Consider the following 21,732-nt stretch of genomic DNA (forward strand, 5'->3'; position numbering starts at 1 on the left):
ATTATATGAGGCCAATATTCCTTTATTTATTAGCATTAATTAACAAAACTTTAAAAAATGAGAAATATTAAAAAACAAAAGTTATTTTACATGTAGAGAGAATGATAGCAATAACAAAACCTTGAAAGTTAATATTTGAATCACAACTCAGTTGAAATAGAAATTGTAAAATAGTAAAAATAAGAGAGAATGATTACGTCTACTAGTCTACTACTTTTCCCTATGTTGTCATATTAATTTAGTCTCTTCTCAAAAGAAGAAATCTGAAAACCGCTTCTTCTCCACCGCAAAAACCATATCCGCCGAGAACAAAGTATTGGTCTTCGCTTTCATGATACAACACAATGGGTAAAGCATAAAAAAGAGTCTTATGTTTGGTAATTGCTTAACAAAAGTCTTTTCCTCACCAACTAACGCCCATTAATGGCTTGGCGGATTGTGGCTATGGTACTCAAATTGAAGCTTACGTAATGGTTTTAGCGAGCAGATGGCCAGCCACATCACCATGTTAGCGCCCCTGTTTCTTCAACTACGTCCAGTCTTAAAGTGCACGCCTAGAATATGACGCTGGCTACACGGCCTGACGGTTCATCTGGTGGGTGTAAGCCACCTAGTTCGGTGCTTAGGATGAGTGAGCCGGTAGTCGGAGTTGCTAGGGAGGAGACAAGTCAATGGTTAGAAGGAGTGAAAGTTCCAAATTAAATTGTAATTGTATCTTTTTGTATTTTTAACTTGGATGTAGTAAGAATTTTTGTATGTAATGTACTTGATAATTTTGAAAACCCGTTTTAACCACAACCTGTTCCGACCTGTCATCTGAACATATTTAATTTAACATGAGCGCACACGCCAAGTCTAGATGAGCTGACTTAGAAAATCTTATCATACTACTCTAATAAAAGAGTACTATATCTTGTCACTTGTTATACTCTTATGACTTCCTCTTTTTCTGAATCATTTCCACTAGATAAATCAATTTAATTTAATTATGCATTTAATATATTAGCAATTATATTGTATTAACTTTTAAGATTGTAACTTGTAAGTATCGAATTTGACTTAATAACTGTTTAAAAGTCAAAGCAATGCTGACGACTAAAAATGTTGATCTTTTAAAATAAAGTTTATCTGTTTTAGTTAAAATCTAGATTTATTCTGCTTGGAATTTTTTTATGGGGATTTAACTTTTTGGAATTTTTTCTATCCATTTATTTTTCACTAGTGCTTGGATTTCAACCTTAATTTTCAAAACGAATGATCTTTTATTTTTGTCATTAGCTTATTATTATCCTATCCTTGGTTTGCTAATTGCCTAAAAGAATGGTGAACCAACACTTTTTCAATTGATATTTCAAACTTTCTGTGGCCAATCAACACTTTTTAATGAAGAATTCTTTCCAATTTCAAATCAATTGATATTTTGATTTGTTTAGTGTTACTTAAATTTGTTTGTTTAATTCATTCAATAGTGAAGAAACACTATATCAAATTGGATGGTCCGATCGGGTATATCCCCAGATGTGGGTATGCTGAAGTGATGAGAACAGATCCAAGCTTATGCCTGCAAAACAGCACACCGTTGAGTCTCGTTACGGGAAGGACAGAGTGGGGAGGTCTTTCCGTAACCACCCTCCGGCGTGAGAATAAGTATCGTACTTTGATCGGAATAAAGTAAGACACAATATATAATTGCTTAAGGCTTGAGAATGTGAATGAATACCTTGAAGATATGATCTTCGTATTTATAGCCGAAGGTGGAGGGAAGGTGATTGGTGGAGTTGTCACTATCAAGTTATTCCTTCTCTGCCTGAATGGACACGTGTCGGGCTTTTATTGGATGTGACAGCCTGGACCCGTTTATGGTGTAGCCATTATCTGTGCACGTCGTGGGATAGCCATTATGTGTCCAGGTGTCTTCTTTCCATTTGCCGATGTCACTATCAGGAGGTTTTTAGGGAATCTTCTAAAAGTAGTTTGTTACAACTGCTCTTCCATATCACATGGGGATCATGCGTATGATGAATCCCTTGAATTTATTTGTGGATTCCTTCCGCGGATGCTCGCGTGACCATCCGCGGGTTATGACGAAGTTCCACGAAGTGTCTTGGATTGTGGATGGCTTCATCAATCCACTTGTTCCTTGCACGGATGTCTTTTGGCGATCCGCGGGTTGGTTGATGGATCCGTGGGATGCGGATGTCTTTGACGCTCCACTGGTCGGATAAGGGATCCGTGGGTAGCTTTGCTACCCTCCCTCTATAAATAGCATCAAGAATCCGACTCCATTACTGTTGATGCGTCCGTTGACACATTTAGTGTAAAGGTATGTCACTTTTCATTTTAAGTTATTTTTCTTTATTATACAACAACAATAAATTATTAAACAACATTTGCTATTTACCGCTTCCTTTTTAAAATAGTAGTTGACACATTATATGTCGTCTTGTCAAGGGTTACAACTAGGTGTGGGCTAAAGATTATGATTCTTGATAAACAAGGTAATCTGACCAATACAACCAAAAATGTAGTGTACAAGGAAATTTTTTCTTATTTGTGAAATAGCTGCGTAATGTTTGTTTTGCAATTCATGTAATTTTAATGTAATTTGTAATTGTATTAATAATATATGATAATTGTGTTATATGTTATTGATTGTATTTTGCTTAGTGTTTAAGTATTATAATTTTTATTAACTCCCCGTATAATACACGGGTCTCAAACTAGTATCAAATATATATATATATATATATATATATATATATATATACACGTGATAGGATTGTTCACAAGCCAAGCCGAACTGAGCGAAGGCTTGCTCGTTACTTAAGTCATTTACAAATTGAACTAAACCGAACTGAATGGCTCATTTACAAATCAAGCAAATATCGGACAAAATCGAGCATCGAGCAAGTTCCAACCGTTACTTATTTCTTTTTCACTTTAAAATTTTCAATAAGAAACAAGTTTCAAGTTGTAAATAATACATCTATAAACAAATTAATTAGTTTTCTATGTGATAGATTGTAAATTTCTATAAGAAAGAAGTTTAAGTGCGATTTATTGAACATGTAAACAAACTTTTGGTTGCCTAACAACTTGAAGCGCGCAAATGAAATTATTAAATTGAAGGAATGAGAGAAAATTTAAAAGGGTTTAAAAACTTTGCGTATTATGTGTGTGTGTGTTTATATTTACATAATTAATTAATTTGAGCCAATCAAACCGAGCCGAGCCGATTGGCTCGTTTACAAACCGAGCTGAAATTGAGCTAGCATTTTTCGAGCGAGAGAGCATTGAGTGGTTTGGACAGCCCTACACGTAATGTGTTTGATAAACAAAGTGAAAAGCAAAGAAAATAGTATCGAATTTGATTAAGTAATTCAGTTATTCTTTCTCGTCATCTACGAGCGATTTTCTTATCAAAACCAGTTTCACGATTAGCAACCTTTGGTTCAATGCAACAGTGTCATCATGATCTCTTTTATTTGCAAATGCTTTCAGTCAATGACATCTGATTGACTCATTCAAATGTTCATATCTTTTGTTTATGCAATATGTCTGTTGTCATACATCATAAATCAATGAACATATCTACATATTTTGTCCACATAGTATTCGACAGCTTGCTTACATGGCCAAACAATGTACATTTTCCTGTTGTTAGGTATTTTGTCTGCCTCAACCCCTCTTTATCCTATATTTATTTTATTGTAGTACACACAAGACGAGATTGCAATGCGTCACATATCACACGAGATAGAAACAGAAAAATTAAAATAGATATATGCTGACAAACATTTAGATAGAACTCAAATGTGAGCAAATTTATCATGATATGTCAAAGTTGTGTCAAACGTTGCATATGAGCCTTTATTTGTAGACGTTGACTTATAGTAAATTAATTTTGGTCGAGGTCATTGACACATTAACCATACCATTAAAATAAACAGAAAAATGTAGCCACTATGTTAATTTGGGTCAAAACAAACTAACAGAATACAACTGCAAATTAGAATAAAACAAATCATTAAATACTTCGCGACTTTGCTAATGTTTTTTTTTTTTAAGTTTTGCCCGTCTTTTCAATCTTTTTCTGTATACCTACCGGTTCACATAGGAGTTAATCGTTCAAGTTATCGGTCCCTCGACAAGTAAACCTGCCCTCCTGCAGGCTGGGCACTAACACAATGGACCTTCAATTATTTATCAGTTTTATATTTAATATTGTGTCAAAAATGGTTTACTAACTAACCTGCAGGATGACAAATAACAACTAGAATGTACTTAATTTTAATGTAAGATAACATTTAAAATCAACCGAAAGCATCTATATATATACCCTTTCTCTGGTTAGGATTTTACTATACACCTTTCTCTATATAAATAAAAATCTAGAGGGACAAGAATAGATTACCTAATGGAGCATGTATTTCACTCATTGTTTTTGCATTTTTCATATTCATATTCATGTTACTTAAACTAACAAAAAAGTCAACCCCACATCTACCCCCTGGCCCATGGAAGCTACCAATCATAGGAAGTATCCATCATCTTGGAACCTCTCTTCCCCATCAACGGCTGCGCGAGTTAGCCAACAAATTTGGACCGTTGATGCACCTACAACTTGGTGAACTTTCGGTTATAGTTGTGTCTTCACCTGAAATAGCAAAAGAAGTCATGAAAACTCATGACTCAAACTTTTCAGACAGGCCTTATATCTATGCTTCTAGTGTGATATGCAATGGTGCTACAAACCTTACTTTTGCACCGTATGGAGACTTTTGGAGACGTGTTCGCAAGATTTGCAGTCAGGTATTAAGGAGAATATATTAGTTATGGTTATTGTTATATACTTAATTACCATAGCTGGAATATACGATGTGATTAGGTTTCCATTGTAATTATACTCATTTTACATTTGTACTGATATAAATAGTTGATCAATAATACACAATATCTAACGGGATTTTCATTATTTTATATTAGGAGCTTCTGAGTCCGATGCGCGTCCATTTGTTTGGGCCCACGAGGGAAGAAGAAGTTTCAAAGTTTATCAAATCTATCAAAGAACATGTAGGATCTCAAATCAATCTTAGTGAAAGAATTTTCTCATTGACATATGGGATTACCGCGAAAGCAGCATTTGGAAAGAGGTGTAAAGATGAAGAGTTATTTATCGCACTTGTTAAGGAAGCTTCGGCTGCAGCCGGAGGACTCAATGTTTCAGATCTTTTTCCTTCTTCAACACTGCTTCCTTTAGTGACTGGGTTTAAGGGAAAAATTGAGAAGATACGCGATAGGTTTGAGGAAATTGTTGTTAACATTATTGAGGAACACAAGACCAAAAAGGCGGGCAATAATGTGGGTGTTAATGATGAAGATGAAGATTTTGTGGATGTTCTTTTGAGATTTCAGGAGTCTGGTGATGTTAAATTTCCCTTGTCTATAGCTAACATCAAAGCAATCATCCTGGTTAGTAAATAACCTGCAGTTATACCAAGACCACTGACACACTATACAGGCACCAGTTCCATGTCATACGGTCGTATGACATGGAAAGATAGTCATGCGAGGTCTTATAATGTGTTAGATTGGTACATCATATGGGCCATAATATTTTATACAGGCATATGAGTTGGTTTCATCAAATTTAATGGCCCGTATGATATGGTACAATGACACAAAAGTGAGTGACGTGACCACTAACAAATTCATACAGCCAGTATGATAATTTTCTTCATACCAAACGACCCGTACATTACCTAGTGTGAGTAAGCATCACTGATGACCTCATACTTTTAATCACTCTTTATAATATGGAAGGTTACAAACTTACAATAAATATACTATAATCATTGAATCAAAAGTCTAAAATTCAAACACAAAGCTTCTAAACTCTTCATGCCAAACATATCCTTTATAGCCAATGAATATTTGGTTCACTTAAAAATACTAATAACAGAACCAGAAAGATAGGAAATAGGAAATAGAAATTGATGTATTATGTGTTACTTATAATACCCAATTCTATATGTAACGCAGGACATATTTAGTGGTGGGAGTGAAACATCTTCTACAACGGTAGAATGGGCAATGTCGGAAATGCTAAAACACCCAAAAATATTGGAAAAACCACAAACCGAAATAAGGAAAGTTGTCAACGAAAGAGGAACGATCGATGAAACATGTATCCAAGAAATACAATTTTTAAAGTTGGTCATTAAAGAAACTTTAAGATTACACCCTCCAGCCCCTTTGTTACTTCCTAGAGGAAACAGAGAGAAATGTGACATAAATGGTTATCATATACCAGCCAAAAGCAAAGTTATTGTGAATGTGTGGGCTGTTAATAGAAACCCAAAATGGTGGAATGATCCTGAAATATTTAATCCTGAGAGGTTTTTAAATAACTCGGTAGATTTTAAAGGGGTTAATTTTGAGTACATACCGTTTGGTGGTGGAAGGAGAGTGTGTCCTGGAATATCGTTTGGATTAGCGAATGTTGACCTTCCACTTATTAAATTGCTCTACCATTTTGACTGGAATTTGGCCGATGGAAAAAGAAGTGAAGATCTTGACATGAGTGAATCGTTTGGGGTGACGGTTAGAAGAAAAACGGACTTGAATCTGATATCTACTGCTTATTATCCTTTGCCTGCATAAAGCTCTCATGTTTGCTAAAGATATAAAAAGCTAGAATTATTTGTAAGATAATGATTGTAATGTTTGTTAAAAGTTAAGCTAAACATAAACATCCTTTGTAGGTATCACAAGTACTGGTTTGAGTAGTTATGGTTTGAACTTTGAACCGTGCGTTAATTAAGAAATCGAGCAGCTGTCACTTCATAAATGTATTATTTAAGTTGTTGCATTGTATGTGTGTAAACTTGTAGCATGCAAAACTAAACAGGTTAAAGCATTGATGATAAAGAGAGTTGTTCGTGATATTTTGTGTACAAGAAAATTTGTCTGAAGACACACCGACAGCAGACCTAGTAATCAGACCACGGAATAAAGGCATGTTTGTTAAACTCAAAGACTCACTGACGATGATAAAACCTTTAAAAGTTCAAGTCTTCAAGATCACTTACGAGTAAACAATACTGGCACAAGGAATGCCATACATTGGTCGCAAGTATCAAACATTTAAAGAATACATACTTGAAAACAATCAAGACAAGTATTTTTGAAGAGACAAAGAACCAAAGAGCATCAATGCACTTACTTGCATCTTTAGCCATAAACTCAGGTCATACAGGCATAACTTAATCAACCTCAAGATGACAAGCAAATAACTCAAAACAAGGTGCATTCAAGTTCAAAACATAACCATGAACACATTGCAGTAATCCAACAATAACTGAAGAACACGATAAAATAAACATCATTCCAGTAGAAAAACAAAACAAAAAAGTACGGTTTTCCAAACGAAAATCAACTACAATGTCTCCCAAGATGTTTCTGAAGAAAAAAGTAAACTTAAGCAACCGCATCTAAGAAAGCCCTTCCTGGTTGACGGTTTGCAAGAGGTCCATGGCATCCCAAAAGCTGTTACAATAAAGCAAGCATCATTAATCATTACCACTCATCAATATACAAACAAATGTTAACTATAAAACACAAAAAACGTATGACAAAATAACTACCTTGGCATTAACACCATCAGGAACAATACGGTTCTCAGACTTCCACTGGATATAATCAGTACGACTGAACTTCGTGAATCCCCTGCAATAAACAAGTAAAATTAAACCATTTCAGTCAAATAAAAACACACGAAATAAAAATATAAAGTCTTATGATTAAACAATTAAAGCCATACCACTTCCTGCTGACAATGATCTTTTGACGACCCGGAAACTTAAACTTAGCCCGTCTAAGAGCCTCCTGAGCATGCTGACCGTTACCATCTTTGCACCTGACCGAAAGCAAAACCTGACCAATGCTAACACGAGCACAAACTCCCTGAGGTTTACCAAACGCACCCCTCATGCCTGTTTGGAGCCTATCAGCTCCAGCACACGACAACATCTTGTTGATACGAAGCACATGGAAAGGATGAACCCGGACCCTCAAATGGAAAGCATCTTTCCCTGCAAACTTTGTCATGTACTTGTTGCAGGCAATACGTGCTGCTTCAAGTGCTTCACTGGAGACATTTTCCTTTTCCCAACTTACCAAGTGAACACAGAACGGGAACTCATCAACACCTTTCTTCTTCATGCCGATGTCATAGATCCTGATCTTTGGGTCAGGGACACCACGACAGTAACGGGATTTTGGGTATGGCTTGTTCTTGATCTGACGGTAACATCTGGCAGGTCCTGTAACATAGATTTGAATGTTAACACACAAATATATTGACTTATAGTTAAAATTAGATTGCGCATACATAACCCATAAAAGGTTCTACATAAAAATGATTTAAAGCAAGCTAGCAGCTACAATAAGGCAGCACAGACAGTAACACAAAGATAGAATACCAACGCAAAAGCTCATCCGTGGGACACTTTTGACTTAAATAAACAAAAGCAAAAGCCTTTCAACCAAACCTTTAATCATAAAAAACTAAATACACTCGAGAGTATAATCATCAAAAACAACTCACAATATCTGTTGAATCTCAGTTAGATAAAGTACATATAACATAAAAAAATAGCAAAATTACATAAATGATTCATCAAAAAAACATTTCAAGCTCAAAAAAATACCCAATATCATGAAGTCATGAACAATTAAAAAACAATATTTAAAAAAAAACTTTAAACCATATTGCACAAAACAATTACAATCACCAAATGTATCAAATAAAAATCACATTTACTCAAAAAATTCATCTTGAATCAATTGAACACAAAATACATCAATAACAGCATAAAGAAAACAAACAACACAATTTGATAGCTACAATCCATCAAAAAAAACAAATGATTTGTTGAAAATCAACCAAAACCTAACATTTCAAGCTAAAAACTCACAAACAATTATAAATTCAAAATCTTTATACAAAAAAAAACCGCAAATCACAAATTCACAACACACTAATAAACATCAATTGCATCTGGAAAACGCTACAAATTCTAGTGAAAAGATTGCATATTGAATCAATTGAACCACAAATTACCATAACAGAACCACAAAACCGAATAATTTACCAAATAATCGTTCCAAGCGTACCAATTCAAGCTCAAAACAAAACTTAATCTCATTAGCAAGTAACCAAATCAAGACTTATCCTACAATAAACCGCAAATCAACAGATGATTGAATCTCGGATCAATTGAAGAGATGTAGCAATCAGACAACTTACTTCTTCCCATGGCGATAACGAGGCTGGTTGCTGCCGGCTCAGTTCTGCCACACAAACCCTAGATTTATTATGTGAAATGCTATTTATAGAATGGGGCTAGAAGGGTTTGTATCATTGGGCTTCATGGGCCTATGCAATAGGTTTGTAACTTGTGTGGCTGTGAAGCCCGGATATGTTTCTCATCTTATAACAAAAATTATAATTATAATAAATTATTATATATATTGGATAGAAGTGCATAAATTGGGTATTTTCAAGGGATAGGAACCGCTTTCGGGTACGATGGTCCGGTAGAAAATTTGGCTTGTAATAGGGTGGCTCCTCCGGCATGTTCATCATCCTCAAATCACACTTCTACTAGTTTTCTCTCAAAATTGGGTCTGCAACGAACTTTGGAGCTTGGGGAGCGCACCATAAAAGTTCCAATATAGCTTTTTATAAAATAGAAGATAATTAACTTAAATAATTTACCTAAGTATGACATTCATAGGCTAAGTTAATTGAGTTGTTTGAGTGAAGATGAAACTTTGTGTAAAAGAGTGATTTATTATTTAGTAAACGTACTATGTTTATGTTCTTGATAAGTCTTTTTAGCTAATTTACTTTGTTGATGAAGCATGTAATTTGATAACTTCTTTGATCTTGTGAGTGTTATTGGTAAAATGCATACATGACAACTAGGGGTGCAAACGAGCCGAGCTCGACTAGGCTCGAGCTCGGCTCGTTTCGAGCTCTATTTTCAAAGCTCGAGCTCGGCTCGGGCTCGGCTCGTTTACTATATATCAAAAATTTTATATATAATTATAATTATTTTTATATATTTTTCTATTATAATTTTATGTATAAAATAATATATATTATTGAGTTATTTTTATTTATTTTTCATAACATTATATATATTAATTATTAATTATCTACCTATTCTAATAAAGTAAAATAAATATGGACACTTGTCATCTTTTGGTTAATTCTCACAATTTTTTCCCTCCAAAACTAATATACCCTAATATATGTAATAAATCAATAATTATTCACTTTCCTTTTACACTATATTTATATAATATCTCTATATTTTTATAAATATAAATATTAACATATTATTTTACTATATATTTTAAAATATTTGGTGAATTCCAAAAATAAACAACAAACCATGTTTCTCAAATGAAAATTGTTTTGGTTTTTTTGCAAAGCTTAAATTTAATTTTATTTGTCAAAAGTTGTAAATAGATTGTTTGGTACAAGTTAACTACATTTAGGTCAAAATTTGTTATCGGTCAAAAATGAAAATTTTGAGTATTTTTAAAAGTTTGAGAATGCAAAATAGATTTATCGTCAAATTTGTTATGAGTTCAAAGTGTTGACTTTCAAATATCAAAAGTATGAAAGTTAGAATTTTAAACATGATTCGGGTTCATATTTATTTTTAAATGAATTTTTTGAAATAATCAAAAGGTTCGGGATTTGGCAAATTAACTATTTTTCACTCAACTATTAAAATTTAAGAAAAGATTGCGAACACTTTCGACATGTCACCCCCATGCCTATTAATGCTTCTAACTTTTATCAAATTTGAAATATTTATGTAAACATTAATTTTTCCTTCAATGGTGATCAGAACGTTGTATGGGAAGCATGTCATGCAAAACTATGCTCAAATGAAACAAAATATTCACAAAATTAAATGGGTTAACATGTTAGTTTTTATATTGTCATTATGACAAAGTCGATAAACCATCTGAAACTTATCAAAATCTTTTTCATGGTGTAGCTCAGAAAAACATAGTTCTTGAAGAACATCCATTGTAACAAGCTAATGTTCTACTTTCCTTTGATATGTGGTAAATTGATAAATATATTAATAAAGGTAACACTCCTTTTGTATTTAGGCTGAGTGGTTAGAGCTACTATCGTATGAAAAGTCTTATTTCCGAAATTGGTTCATAAACAAAATTCTTTCAATTATACATATATGACACAAATAATGAATTTTTCAATAGAAAGAAGCATTATCGGAAACGTTTTTGCAGGGACGTTTTTTTTATTAAGTTCATTTAAAAAAATCATTTTGTGATATAAATAAAAATCAATTTATGTACACATTGTACAGATACAAGCATAGATGTAGTACATTTTTTTTTCATGTATGCTATGTAATTATTTGTTTTACTTATAATTTTATAATTTGAATTATACCGTGTGTGACACGGGCTATAAAACTAGTTATATATATATTTTAAAAACTTATATAAATGGCAGGCTCGTTAAGGCTCGCGAGCTGGCTCGAGCTCGATAAGTGAGGCTCGAGCTCGGGCTCGTTAATTAAACGAGCTTACTTTTTGGCTCGAGATCGGGCTCGGGCTCGATTAAGCTTGACTCGATCGAGCTTTTTAACGAGCCGATCTCGAGTAGCTCAGCTCATTTACACCCCTAATGACAACCATATCAAGTAACTAATAATTAACTGGTTAGTTTATTCCTTGTGGATTCCAACCTAAAGCAACATCTTTTTATTAACTTGTTATTATCTACATTTTATATTACTATTTTATTTTATCTTGTTTTGCAAAACCTCATCAAACCCTCTAAAATTAACTAAATAAACTATTTGGTAACCAAAAGACTGAGTAGTAAAAGTCGTGTCAATGGACAATACTTGGCTTTTACCCAAGAGTTGGAAACATCAAGACCATCTCTGTATTGTTCACATTTTTCGACGCTGGACGAAACAGAGGCTGATCCTTTAGTTCAACCCTTTTCCTGGTTAGAGATTAAAGGCAGTGATGTGGGATTGTGACGAGGATGGAGCTTCACGACCTGGCGGTTTTAATTTTAAATTTCTTAAAAGGTGTTGAGACTGGTTTTGAAGAAGACTTACTAAGAATTTTTAATGATTTTTTTAGTTTCGGCTAGTAAAGTAATGGCTAGCTTTAATTTTAAAAGTAAAGGATCCCTTGAGTTTATATGATATTATTGACCGATTAGACTCATCATTATTAATAAGGTTGTCTCAAAGGTTTTGGTTTGTAGATTGAAGAGGGTGACAAGGGAATTGATTTCGGAATAGTAGTTGGCATTTCCATTTTTTATTTTCTCATTTTTTTATTCAATTAGAAGGATATTGGATGGCACGCTAATGTTTAACGAGTTGGTCTCGTAGTTGCGGTAGTCTAGTAAGCAAGGTGTAGTATTCAGTAAACTGAAAGTTTTTGGATTCAATCATAAGTCAAATGAACTTCTCGTTCGGGTATACTTGAAGCAGATTGAGCATCAGTTTTGGTAAACGGGTCACCCACACTAGAGTTTACTTGTTACCGTGGGCTTAGAAAAGATGATCTGTTGTCTTCGTTTCTATTTATTATTGCTCATGGAAGCGATATCCAAAATCATGAAACCAACTATTTCTCACAGAGCCTTTTGGGGGCTGAATTGTAGCTATATCAAGCGGTTGTTGACATATCTCCTATGTCATTGGCGTTGTATTTACTGATGATTGGGATGTGAGGAACGTGCTGAATTTATGTCGGATTCTTAGGTGTCTTTAACTACCCCAAATGTCAGGTGCTCGGAACGTGTGTGGATATAATGGAGTTACGAGCCATGGCGGGTGCGCTACCGTTTTGGATAGGTGGTTTCTCGTTTAAGCACCTCAACCTTCAAATACGGGTTAATATGAACTTGATAAAAGCTTGGGATCCGGTGTTGGGTCATGATGATTAAGTCTATTTTAATTTCTTTACCCGCTTATTAATTTCGTTGTTATTGTGTCGGTTGTGGTGTTAGAAAAAAATAAACCGTATGAGAAAGATATTTTTAGGGAGGGTATGCTTACTTCTTGTTTAATAAAATTTTGTTGGTAGTTAAAAAAAAAGAAAAAAAATGATTCACATGCTGATATCACTCACATTATTCAAAAGAAGAAATCCCCCTTTTGTTAAAAAAAAACCCATCAATACGTCTCGTATAGGGCTATACAGGGCGTAAAGAGTTTCATATATTTCCACATATAATCCTATACAGGACATATAGGACCTCGTATAACTCTATACGGGACGAGTATGAGGGTGTGCTAGTAAGACCTAGGGATGAGCTCGGTACCGTATCGGTACCGAAAATCTCGATCCCGAAAATTGCAAATTTTTGGTACTGGAACGGGTACCGAAATGTTCGGTTCGGTATCTGTACCGGTATTTAAGATAAAATTAAGGAAATACCGATATCGGACCATACGAATATTTGCTCATCCCTAGGAAGACCCTATTCAAAAACATATCTATGATTTTGTAAATTTGAAGTGTTAATCACATTGGTGTTTTTCTTAAGTAGAAAAAGGTGACGATACCCAGCGTTACATCCACGCCAACTGCGGAGCCACCACCCCAATCTCAACACATAATAATAATAATAATAATAATAATAAATAAATAAATATAAATATAAGAAAACCCTAACATCTCACTTTCTTCTTTCTTTGATACCATTGGCTGGCTCTCATTTCCATCTATCCGAATTCAACACCTTCGGCTTCACATCTTCAATCTTCAGGTGATTCATTCATCTTAATATTAATAATAGTAATCCATCCGACTCTATTTGTATTTCAAATCCTTATTATTCAATTAAAGTACAGATCTTTCAGTATTGGTTGTAATTTAGGCGTTGACTGTTTTTGTTGAAATTAGGGTTTGGTGTTGATAATTAATTGCTGTTGTGATGGCGTCGAAACGTATTATCAAAGAGCTCAAGGATTTGCAGAAGGATCCTCCTACGTCTTGCAGCGCAGGTTTAATTTTATACAATTTTCACTTATGACATCTTTTAATTTTTCTAAAGCGAGACCTCGGTGTTATTAATTAATAATAATTCATATACTCTTTTAATTATTTTTAATACTTTGAGAAAATATTAATCAAACCTAAGCTCTGTTCGACCTCGTCTTGTGACTTGCTCGGTTATAATTATTGTACGCTTTTAGTTAGTGTAGTTAAAAGAGTGTTATTTGAGGCCTGGACTTGGCTCAAGCTAGAAAACGCTCGTTTAGTCGTTTTGTTTTGACTTCAGAGAAATCAAGCTCGGCTCGTTTTGAGCTCTTTTTCTAAAGCTCGAGCTTGGCTCGTGAGTCGCTATTTCAAGCTCGAGCTTTGGTTTGTTTATTATTTATTAATTCATTTATACACGTTTTTAATTATTTTTATATATTTGGAGAAAAAATTTAAACGAGCCTAAGCTCGGCTCAAGTGCTTGCACGGCTTGAGCTCAGCTGTGCAGTGTGAAGTTAATTCATAGAAGTCCAAAAGAGGTAAAACTTGAAAATGCACAAGACTTGTTAAGGCTCGTTTCGAGCTATATTTCTAAAGCTCGAGCTCGTTAGTAGTTCTTTCAAGCTCGGACTCGGCTTGTTCTCTATATATTAGAGTTAAGTGCCATTTTGGTACCTGCGGTTTGACCAACTATGCAACTTTAGTACCTATATTTTATTTTATGCAAATGACTACCCCAGTTTCAAAAAACTTGCATTTTTAGTACTTTTTTTTAACTCCGTCTATTTTATCAGTTAAGTCAATGGTATTTTGGTAATTTTGTAATTTTATTAATTTTTTCTTTTCTTTTAAATGCCTTCCCCCCTGTTAAATGCCGGCGACATTCACCCCCACCGGAAGTCCACTGCCGGAAACTACTTCAGCTCGTCAGCGAACGACCAGGTTTGCCGGAAATGTTCGTGAACTCCATCGTCGTCGTCGCTTCGTACTGAACCATCATAAGCCTAATCCGTCACTGCTCGTTCTTCCAAGGTCACCACTGATGGCGGTTAGGAAGGCCGATGGCTGCTGCGATATCTCCGGCAGTAGCAATAGCGGCGGCGACAATCTGGTTCAATTGGTGGTGATGACGATGGCGATGACTATAGCGGCTAGGGTTCCGCCACAGTATCCGACAATGGTGGAGAAGAACGAGCAGCGACGGATTAGGCTCATGATGGTTCAATACGAAGCGACGCCGACGATAGAGTTCACTAACATTTCCGGCAAACCTGGTGCGTTCGTTGACGAGCTGAAGTAGTTTCCGGCAGTGGACTTCCGGTGGGGGTGAATGTCGCCGACATTTAAAAGGGGGGAAGGCATTTAAAAAAAATAAGTAAGAAAATTACAAAATTATCAAAGTACCCTTGACTTAACTGATAAAATAGACGGAGTTAAAAAAAAGTACTAAAAATGCAAGTTTTTTGAAACTGGGGTAGTCATTTGCATAAAATAAAATATAGGTACTAAAGTTGTATAGTTGGTCATACCACATGTATCAAAATGGCACTTACTCCTATATATTAATAATAATTTAAATACTTTTTTAATTACTTTATATATTTTGAGAAAAAATTTTAACGAGCGTTAGGTCGGCTCAAGCTCGTGTAGTACCTTACACAAGCCAAGACTCAATAACTTAACGGAATTTTTTTGAGGCCCGGGCTTGGTTTGTTTTGAGCATTTTATCGATCTGATCTTGAGTAGTCGGCTTGTTTGCACCCCCTAATTGTGTCAACGTGTTAAAATCTGTTCTAGAGGTGATTAGCTGTGCATATTGCAATTTCACCAGCTTAACAAATGTAGTCAGTTAAAATCACTTTGTAATTGCCTGTTTGAGTAATGAATTTAAGGTTTTAACTCCATGTGTGATCTGTAGACATATATGAACATATGGTGTTTATTTGAGCATTTGGATCATAGAACCATTGAGTATTATTTTTTTTGAGCTTATAATAATATTTGAAGATGCTGATACTGTTATCTGTTTTAAAGAATATATTATTTGTTGATGTGATAAGCTCACAAGTTGTGTATATTACTTTGCAGGTCCTGTTGCTGAAGATATGTTTCATTGGCAAGCAACAATAATGGGACCCTCGGATAGCCCATATTCGGGAGGCGTGTTTCTTGTTTCAATTCATTTCCCTCCTGATTATCCTTTCAAGCCTCCGAAGGTAGTTTTGATGTGTGATTTGTGTTCTGTTTCTTAATATTTTTTATCATTATGAATGCTAACTAAGATATGTTGATATTCAGGTTGCATTCAGGACCAAAGTTTTCCACCCGAACATCAACAGCAATGGTAGCATTTGCTTAGATATCCTTAAGGAGCAGTGGAGCCCAGCTTTAACAATTTCCAAGGTTTGATATTATTATTCTACAAAATTGTGTTTTTTTATGGAAGTGTCATATGTGCTTGCAATGTCAAGATTTTTAAATACTAGATGCATGTCTGTCTATACGGTATCTAAGAACCATAAATTGTAGTCTCGCAAGTTATTATAAATACTGTAGTGCGTCAATTATTAATTTATGATTATAATTTTTTAATCTAGTTTTTATATAATAAAGTTAGACAGTCCAATGCATAAAAGATGTTCTTTTCTTGACTTTCAACACAAGCGACCCGTTAGAAATAAAAATAACCTGAGCCAACATTTCGGTCCTGTTGATAAGAATTTGAGTCAAAGCTGCCACTCTTTTAATTTTAATGCGTATGATTTTGTGATTTCATCTTTTTATATCACTTCTTTTTCTATTTTCTACATTTTTTAGCATGGCCAAACATAAATCAAACAAGTCTCTATAGGCTTGTAAGTGAACTGAATGAACAGGGCATGCTTGTGTTTGTTCATGTATTTTTTTTATCAAACGAACAAACGAGCAGGGTTTTTTTGTTTGTGTACGTTGGTTAAGAAACTGAGTTTGTTCATGCTCGTTTATCAATAGTACAAACAAACAATCATAACTAATCGTAGATGAACACACATAACTGAGAGAACACCGATTAAAAGTAAACATGAACATCAATTTGTTGGCCCTAAAAGCTAATAAAACTAGTCTAAATTTTAATAGAATAAAAAAAATTACAATGTAAGCTAATGAACATAAACGAATGAATTAGATATGTGTTTGTACTCATTTATTTTAGAATTTCTTTTAGAAGTAGTGTCTTTTTCAGGTTGGTAATCACTTGGGAGGCTGACTTTTTCTTGTAATCATAAATATAGCAATTAGTATTGGCGAATAAGTTTTTTTCTAGGTGTGTCAGTGATGTTTCAGATAAGGGTGTCAGTCAAAAACCTTAATTCTATATGATTTAGGCAAATAAGAGTTAATTCTGTTTGGTATTGCCTGATAAAGATTGATTCTATATGGTATTGGCAAATAAGGGTGAGTTGGCAAGAATAGAGTTGACCTTCATTTGCCAATATTGTATAGAATTAACACTTATTTGCCAACGCCAAATATAATTAACCCATTTCTACCAATACCATATAGAATTGAGGTTTTTGATTGATACCATTATGTGAGCTATCACTTACCCACCTAAAAAAATACTTGCCAATACTGAATGCTACTACCCTATTTATGATAAAAGAAAAAAAGCAAGCCCCCCGCCCCCAAAAAAAGACAAAAAACAAAGTGATTTAACAAGATGAAAAACACCCTACTTCTAATAAAATTTCTTTATTTAACTAAATGAACAAAACAGTTTTGCTGATGTTCATTTGTTATTTAATAAACTAGCATAAACGAACTACCCGCAGAACAATACATGAGTGGTTCACTGAATGTTCGTTTACAGACCTAAGTGTTGATGTGATATGCAGGTGTTGCTTTCCATTTGCTCCCTGTTGACCGACCCAAACCCTGATGATCCATTGGTGCCTGAAATCGCTCACATGTACAAGACGGACAAGTCCAAATACGAGGCGACTGCTCGTAGCTGGACACAGAAATATGCCATGGGATGATTACCAAGACTCATCCGGGGCATGCTTGAACGATTGCTGGTGGATGCTTTTGTTTTCAATCTGCATGCTGTGGGTGATGGAATCATAATAATAAAAATCTTAGTAAGAACTTTGTTTTTATTATTCATGTGTTTGGCAAGACAGTCTGCTTTAATTTGTGTATATTTGAATCGGAAAGAAAGTGGGTAAATCGTACTGTAATGGTCGGTTGGCTTATGAATGTGTCGTTTTGTTTGATTATTATGTTCATTCGTAACATGTAGAACGACAAAGTGTTTAGTTAAAATTCATCACTAAAACCGGACTGGACTAAACTGCAACAAAGTTAAGAAGCAAGTAACGCGGAACAAAAGAGGGTTGAAATCTGTTGCTGAAGATGAGAAACATGCAACCACTCCATTTGGTTGCAAAACTTAAAAGGATCGTGTTCAATCATCTACATGCACATAATTTGTCTTGATCCTATGTCCCTGACTGTCCAATTATAGGTGATCAAATCGGGTTGGTCAAAGGAACCGGAACCGGTTCAGAACCGGTTCCATTAGTCAACATCACTGTTTAAACCGATTCCATGTTCGAACCGGTTAGGGAACCGAACCGGTTCCCCAACCCTCGGACCCGGAACCGGTGGAACCGGTTCTGACCGGTTCCTAAACCGGTTCTTACACTGTAACCGGTTCCAACCGGTTACAGTGTAAAAAATAATTTTTTTTTTCGTTTTTCGTTTCCGCTGCTCGTATTTGTATAACATGTTAAATAAAAAAAACAATTAACATAAAATTCATTTTATTTACTTTAAGAAGTTCAAAAAAAAAAGGTTACATGTTTTAAAATATTCAAAAACAAACTAACAAAACATTAAACTTATAAATATAAAGTTGTGACATATTATTTCTATAAAAGCCTTCTTGTTCGTCGTAATTATTGAGTGGCGACTTATTCATCAGAATTACTTGTAGAAACGCCTTCTTGTTCGTCGTGCACTCGAACATCAAGTGGTGTTTCGTCTTCTAGAGTGGTTACGTGTTGAACACGATCGATTGAGTCCAAGTGATCCTTCAAGCAAATGCACATCTCCACCGACTCCGAATTCAGTCTTGTTCTTCTCACCGATATTACCCTGCCACTAAGAGAAAAAGCAGATTCCGAAGCTACCGTAGAAGCTTGGGCGGTTAGTAAATCACGGGCCATGGTGGCAAGAATCGGAAACTCGGTTTCCTTTACCTTCCACCAAGCCAAAACATCAAAAGTGCCATATTCCTCTTCGGATAAACCGGTAGAGAAATCATATGCACTATACCTTCCTAGTTCGCTTGAAGGGGTGTTACCCCTTTGTTTTTTAGCCGTTACGTTGCGAACGGTGTTCATAAGGCTAATCATGGGGTCTCGTACTCTAGGAGCACTTGAACTTGATGAAGACCCCCCCGGCGTAGGCATGTGTATGTTTGACCCATATTTATTTATATAAAAGTCATACATAAATTTAAAATTCAAGTTAAAATCATTTTGTGCCTCTGTTGAAAAGTTTGGGTCAACTTTATGCATATCTAAGGCTGAAAAAATTTCGTCTATCACACATTCAACCCCCGTAACATTTAACATTGGGTTTAAAGCGGCGGCGCAAGTAAAAATCGGTGGCAATTCAAGAAAGTATTTTTTTAATTTAAACTTCATTGGTAATATGATGTTTGAAAACATTGGACTTTTATTTTCAAATTCTTTAAGATTGTTAACGATTAAAAATAACTCCGAAAGAACCAAGGGACTTGTCGGATAATACGTTCCCGATAGTTTCGTAGTTGATGTTTTAAAAACTTCAAGAAAAGTCGATAAGTCATTGATAATTTCCCATTTCTCATTTGAAAAGGGGATTGCCAAATCATTCTCGGCAAGACTAGAATGAAACATTTGTAAAGTGTCTCTTTGTTTCAAAGCACTTTGAAACATTATGCAAGTGGAATTCCATCGATGAGGTACATCCCAATTAGCTCCCAAAGCTTTTCTTCCCGTATCTTTACAAAATTTTCTATAATCCATTTGTCTTTTTTTACTTTTCTTAAAAACTTCATGTAGCATTACTCTAAAATCGTTTATAACCGATGTAACCTCATCCGAAGCAAGTCCGTCTTGCACGATTAAATTAATGATATGTGCAACACACCTTGAGTGAAAAAATACACCATTGCAAATCGGCGTATATTTTAATTTTAATTTATCAACCGCCGATGTATTATTCGACGCGTTATCAAATGCAATTGAAAATATTTTATTTTCTAGTTTATAAGTTTTTATAACATAATCTAAAATTTCAAACAAATTATCTCCCGTATGTGGATACTCAAAGAGTTCGAAAGCAATGGTGCGTTTCATCATTTCCCACGATGACGGGTCTACCCAATGAGCGGTGACACAAAGATAAGATTCGGGTAGACCATGTGGAGCCGACCAAACATCAGTAGTTAAGTTTATTCCCGTATTTATATTTTCAAAATATGCAATTAGTACCTCTTTGGCCTTCTTCCACAATTTTAAACAATAACGTTTAAGAGTATGACGACTTACGTGAGTGTATTGTGGTTGAAGCGTATCTCGAATCATGGCGGTTAAGCGAGGGTTGTCGAAGTGGCTAAACGGCAAAGCTTCTTGAATCACAAACTTCGCCATACGATCTTGAACTCGATCAATTTGGTATGTAAATATTCCGCCTTCACTATCCATTTGCGTTTGTTGCGACTCGACGTTCTGTTTCAACGCCCTGCAATACGGTCTTTCGATGTGTTTCTTCAAATTTGAATTCGAAAGTGGGTTTAAATAAATCCCACAAAACTTGCACCGAGCCTTCAATGAATGGTCACTCAATTCAACCAAATCCCAATTGCACCAAATCTCTTGATTACGATTATGAGGTACAATACGAACGAAACTTGGTCCGGCGGTGGAACCTTGACCAACCGATGATTGTGAGGCAGCCATAACAACAAATATGAATATAGAAGAAGAGAAAACAAGAGATTAGAGAACTCAGAACGTTGTAATAGCGTTTTTTTGTATTTTTTTGCGTTCGGGTTTGCGTTTTGAGTGTTGTGATGAACCCATTACACCAAATACCTATTTATACTAGTAGTGGGGTGTTTGGGGAGCCAAAAAAACGGCCATTTTTGACCCCAACGGTCAAAAAACGGCCATAAAACCGTTTCCCAACGGCTAGAACCACTCCAACGGCTATAACCGGTTCCGAACCGGTTCCAGAACCGGTTCCGGTTCGGTTCCGGTTCCTACCCGGTCCACCTCCAAACATGTCAAACCGGTTCCGGATCGTAGGGTTGAAACGGAACCGAACCGGTTCCTACGAAAAACGGGTAGGAACCGGTTCGGTTCCGGTTCGGTTCCGTCGAACCGGTTCCAGGAACCACCTCTATGTCCAATCATTATAAGAATAAATAACGTTACATAAATAAAAATCCACTTAAAAGTTTCAACGTCACCCGTTAACCCAATTTTGATATATGTATAATATTATGTGATCTGACCCTACCTGAATTAATATGATAATTTTGCTTCAGATAGTTATAAATTCAATCGAAACTCGAAAAAGTGATGGCCCGCTAAAGAAAATCCTGAAAGGCTGACACCAATACTTCCC

The 21,732-nt window shown here is 35.2% G+C and overlaps 2 protein-coding genes and 1 pseudogene across 3 annotated transcripts; 2 read left to right on the forward strand and 1 right to left on the reverse strand.

The window, feature by feature from the left end:
* The first annotated feature begins 4,417 nt into the window (after window positions 1–4,417).
* LOC143632619 (cytochrome P450 71D11-like) lies at window positions 4,418–6,663 on the forward strand (annotated as a pseudogene). Its single transcript, XR_013153542.1, has 3 exons — window positions 4,418–4,812; window positions 4,987–5,472; window positions 6,043–6,663. The product of XR_013153542.1 is annotated as a cytochrome P450 71D11-like (transcript).
* Window positions 6,664–7,397: 734 nt separating this feature from the next.
* LOC143632620 (large ribosomal subunit protein uL16) lies at window positions 7,398–9,393 on the reverse strand. The gene is made up of 4 exons (XM_077101091.1): window positions 9,311–9,393; window positions 7,823–8,324; window positions 7,647–7,728; window positions 7,398–7,548 (listed from the first exon to the last, which is right to left on the reverse strand). Exons 1-4 carry the CDS (start codon window positions 9,318–9,320, stop codon window positions 7,480–7,482), a joined length of 663 nt encoding a protein of 220 aa, XP_076957206.1. The 5' UTR covers window positions 9,321–9,393; the 3' UTR covers window positions 7,398–7,479.
* A 4,625-nt stretch (window positions 9,394–14,018) lies between these two features.
* LOC143632652 (SUMO-conjugating enzyme UBC9) lies at window positions 14,019–18,329 on the forward strand. The gene is made up of 4 exons (XM_077101118.1): window positions 14,019–14,093; window positions 16,159–16,286; window positions 16,369–16,473; window positions 17,946–18,329. Exons 1-4 carry the CDS (start codon window positions 14,024–14,026, stop codon window positions 18,087–18,089), a joined length of 447 nt encoding a protein of 148 aa, XP_076957233.1. The 5' UTR covers window positions 14,019–14,023; the 3' UTR covers window positions 18,090–18,329.
* Window positions 18,330–21,732: the final 3,403 nt, after the last annotated feature.

This window comes from Bidens hawaiensis, unplaced genomic scaffold, assembly GCF_021521415.1.
Source record: "Bidens hawaiensis isolate Kalapana, Puna unplaced genomic scaffold, B.hawaiensis_p1.1 tig00006520_1, whole genome shotgun sequence".
Lineage (NCBI taxonomy): Eukaryota > Viridiplantae > Streptophyta > Magnoliopsida > Asterales > Asteraceae > Bidens > Bidens hawaiensis.

Excerpts from the sequence above, each read along its gene's own strand:
- LOC143632620 (XM_077101091.1), bottom strand. Across the intron at positions 7,729-7,822 it reads ATCATTGTCAGCAGGAAGTG|GGGATTCACGAAGTTCAGTC; the intron begins GTATGGCTTTAA and ends TGTTTATTGCAG. Across the intron at positions 7,549-7,646 it reads CTGATGGTGTTAATGCCAAG|CTTTTGGGATGCCATGGACC; the intron begins GTAGTTATTTTG and ends TTATTGTAACAG.
- LOC143632652 (XM_077101118.1), top strand. The coding sequence starts at position 14,024 with ATGGCGTCGAAACGTATTATCAAAGAGCTCAAGGATTTGCAGAAGGAT. Across the intron at positions 14,094-16,158 it reads TCCTACGTCTTGCAGCGCAG|GTCCTGTTGCTGAAGATATG; the intron begins GTTTAATTTTAT and ends ATTACTTTGCAG. Across the intron at positions 16,287-16,368 it reads ATCCTTTCAAGCCTCCGAAG|GTTGCATTCAGGACCAAAGT; the intron begins GTAGTTTTGATG and ends GTTGATATTCAG.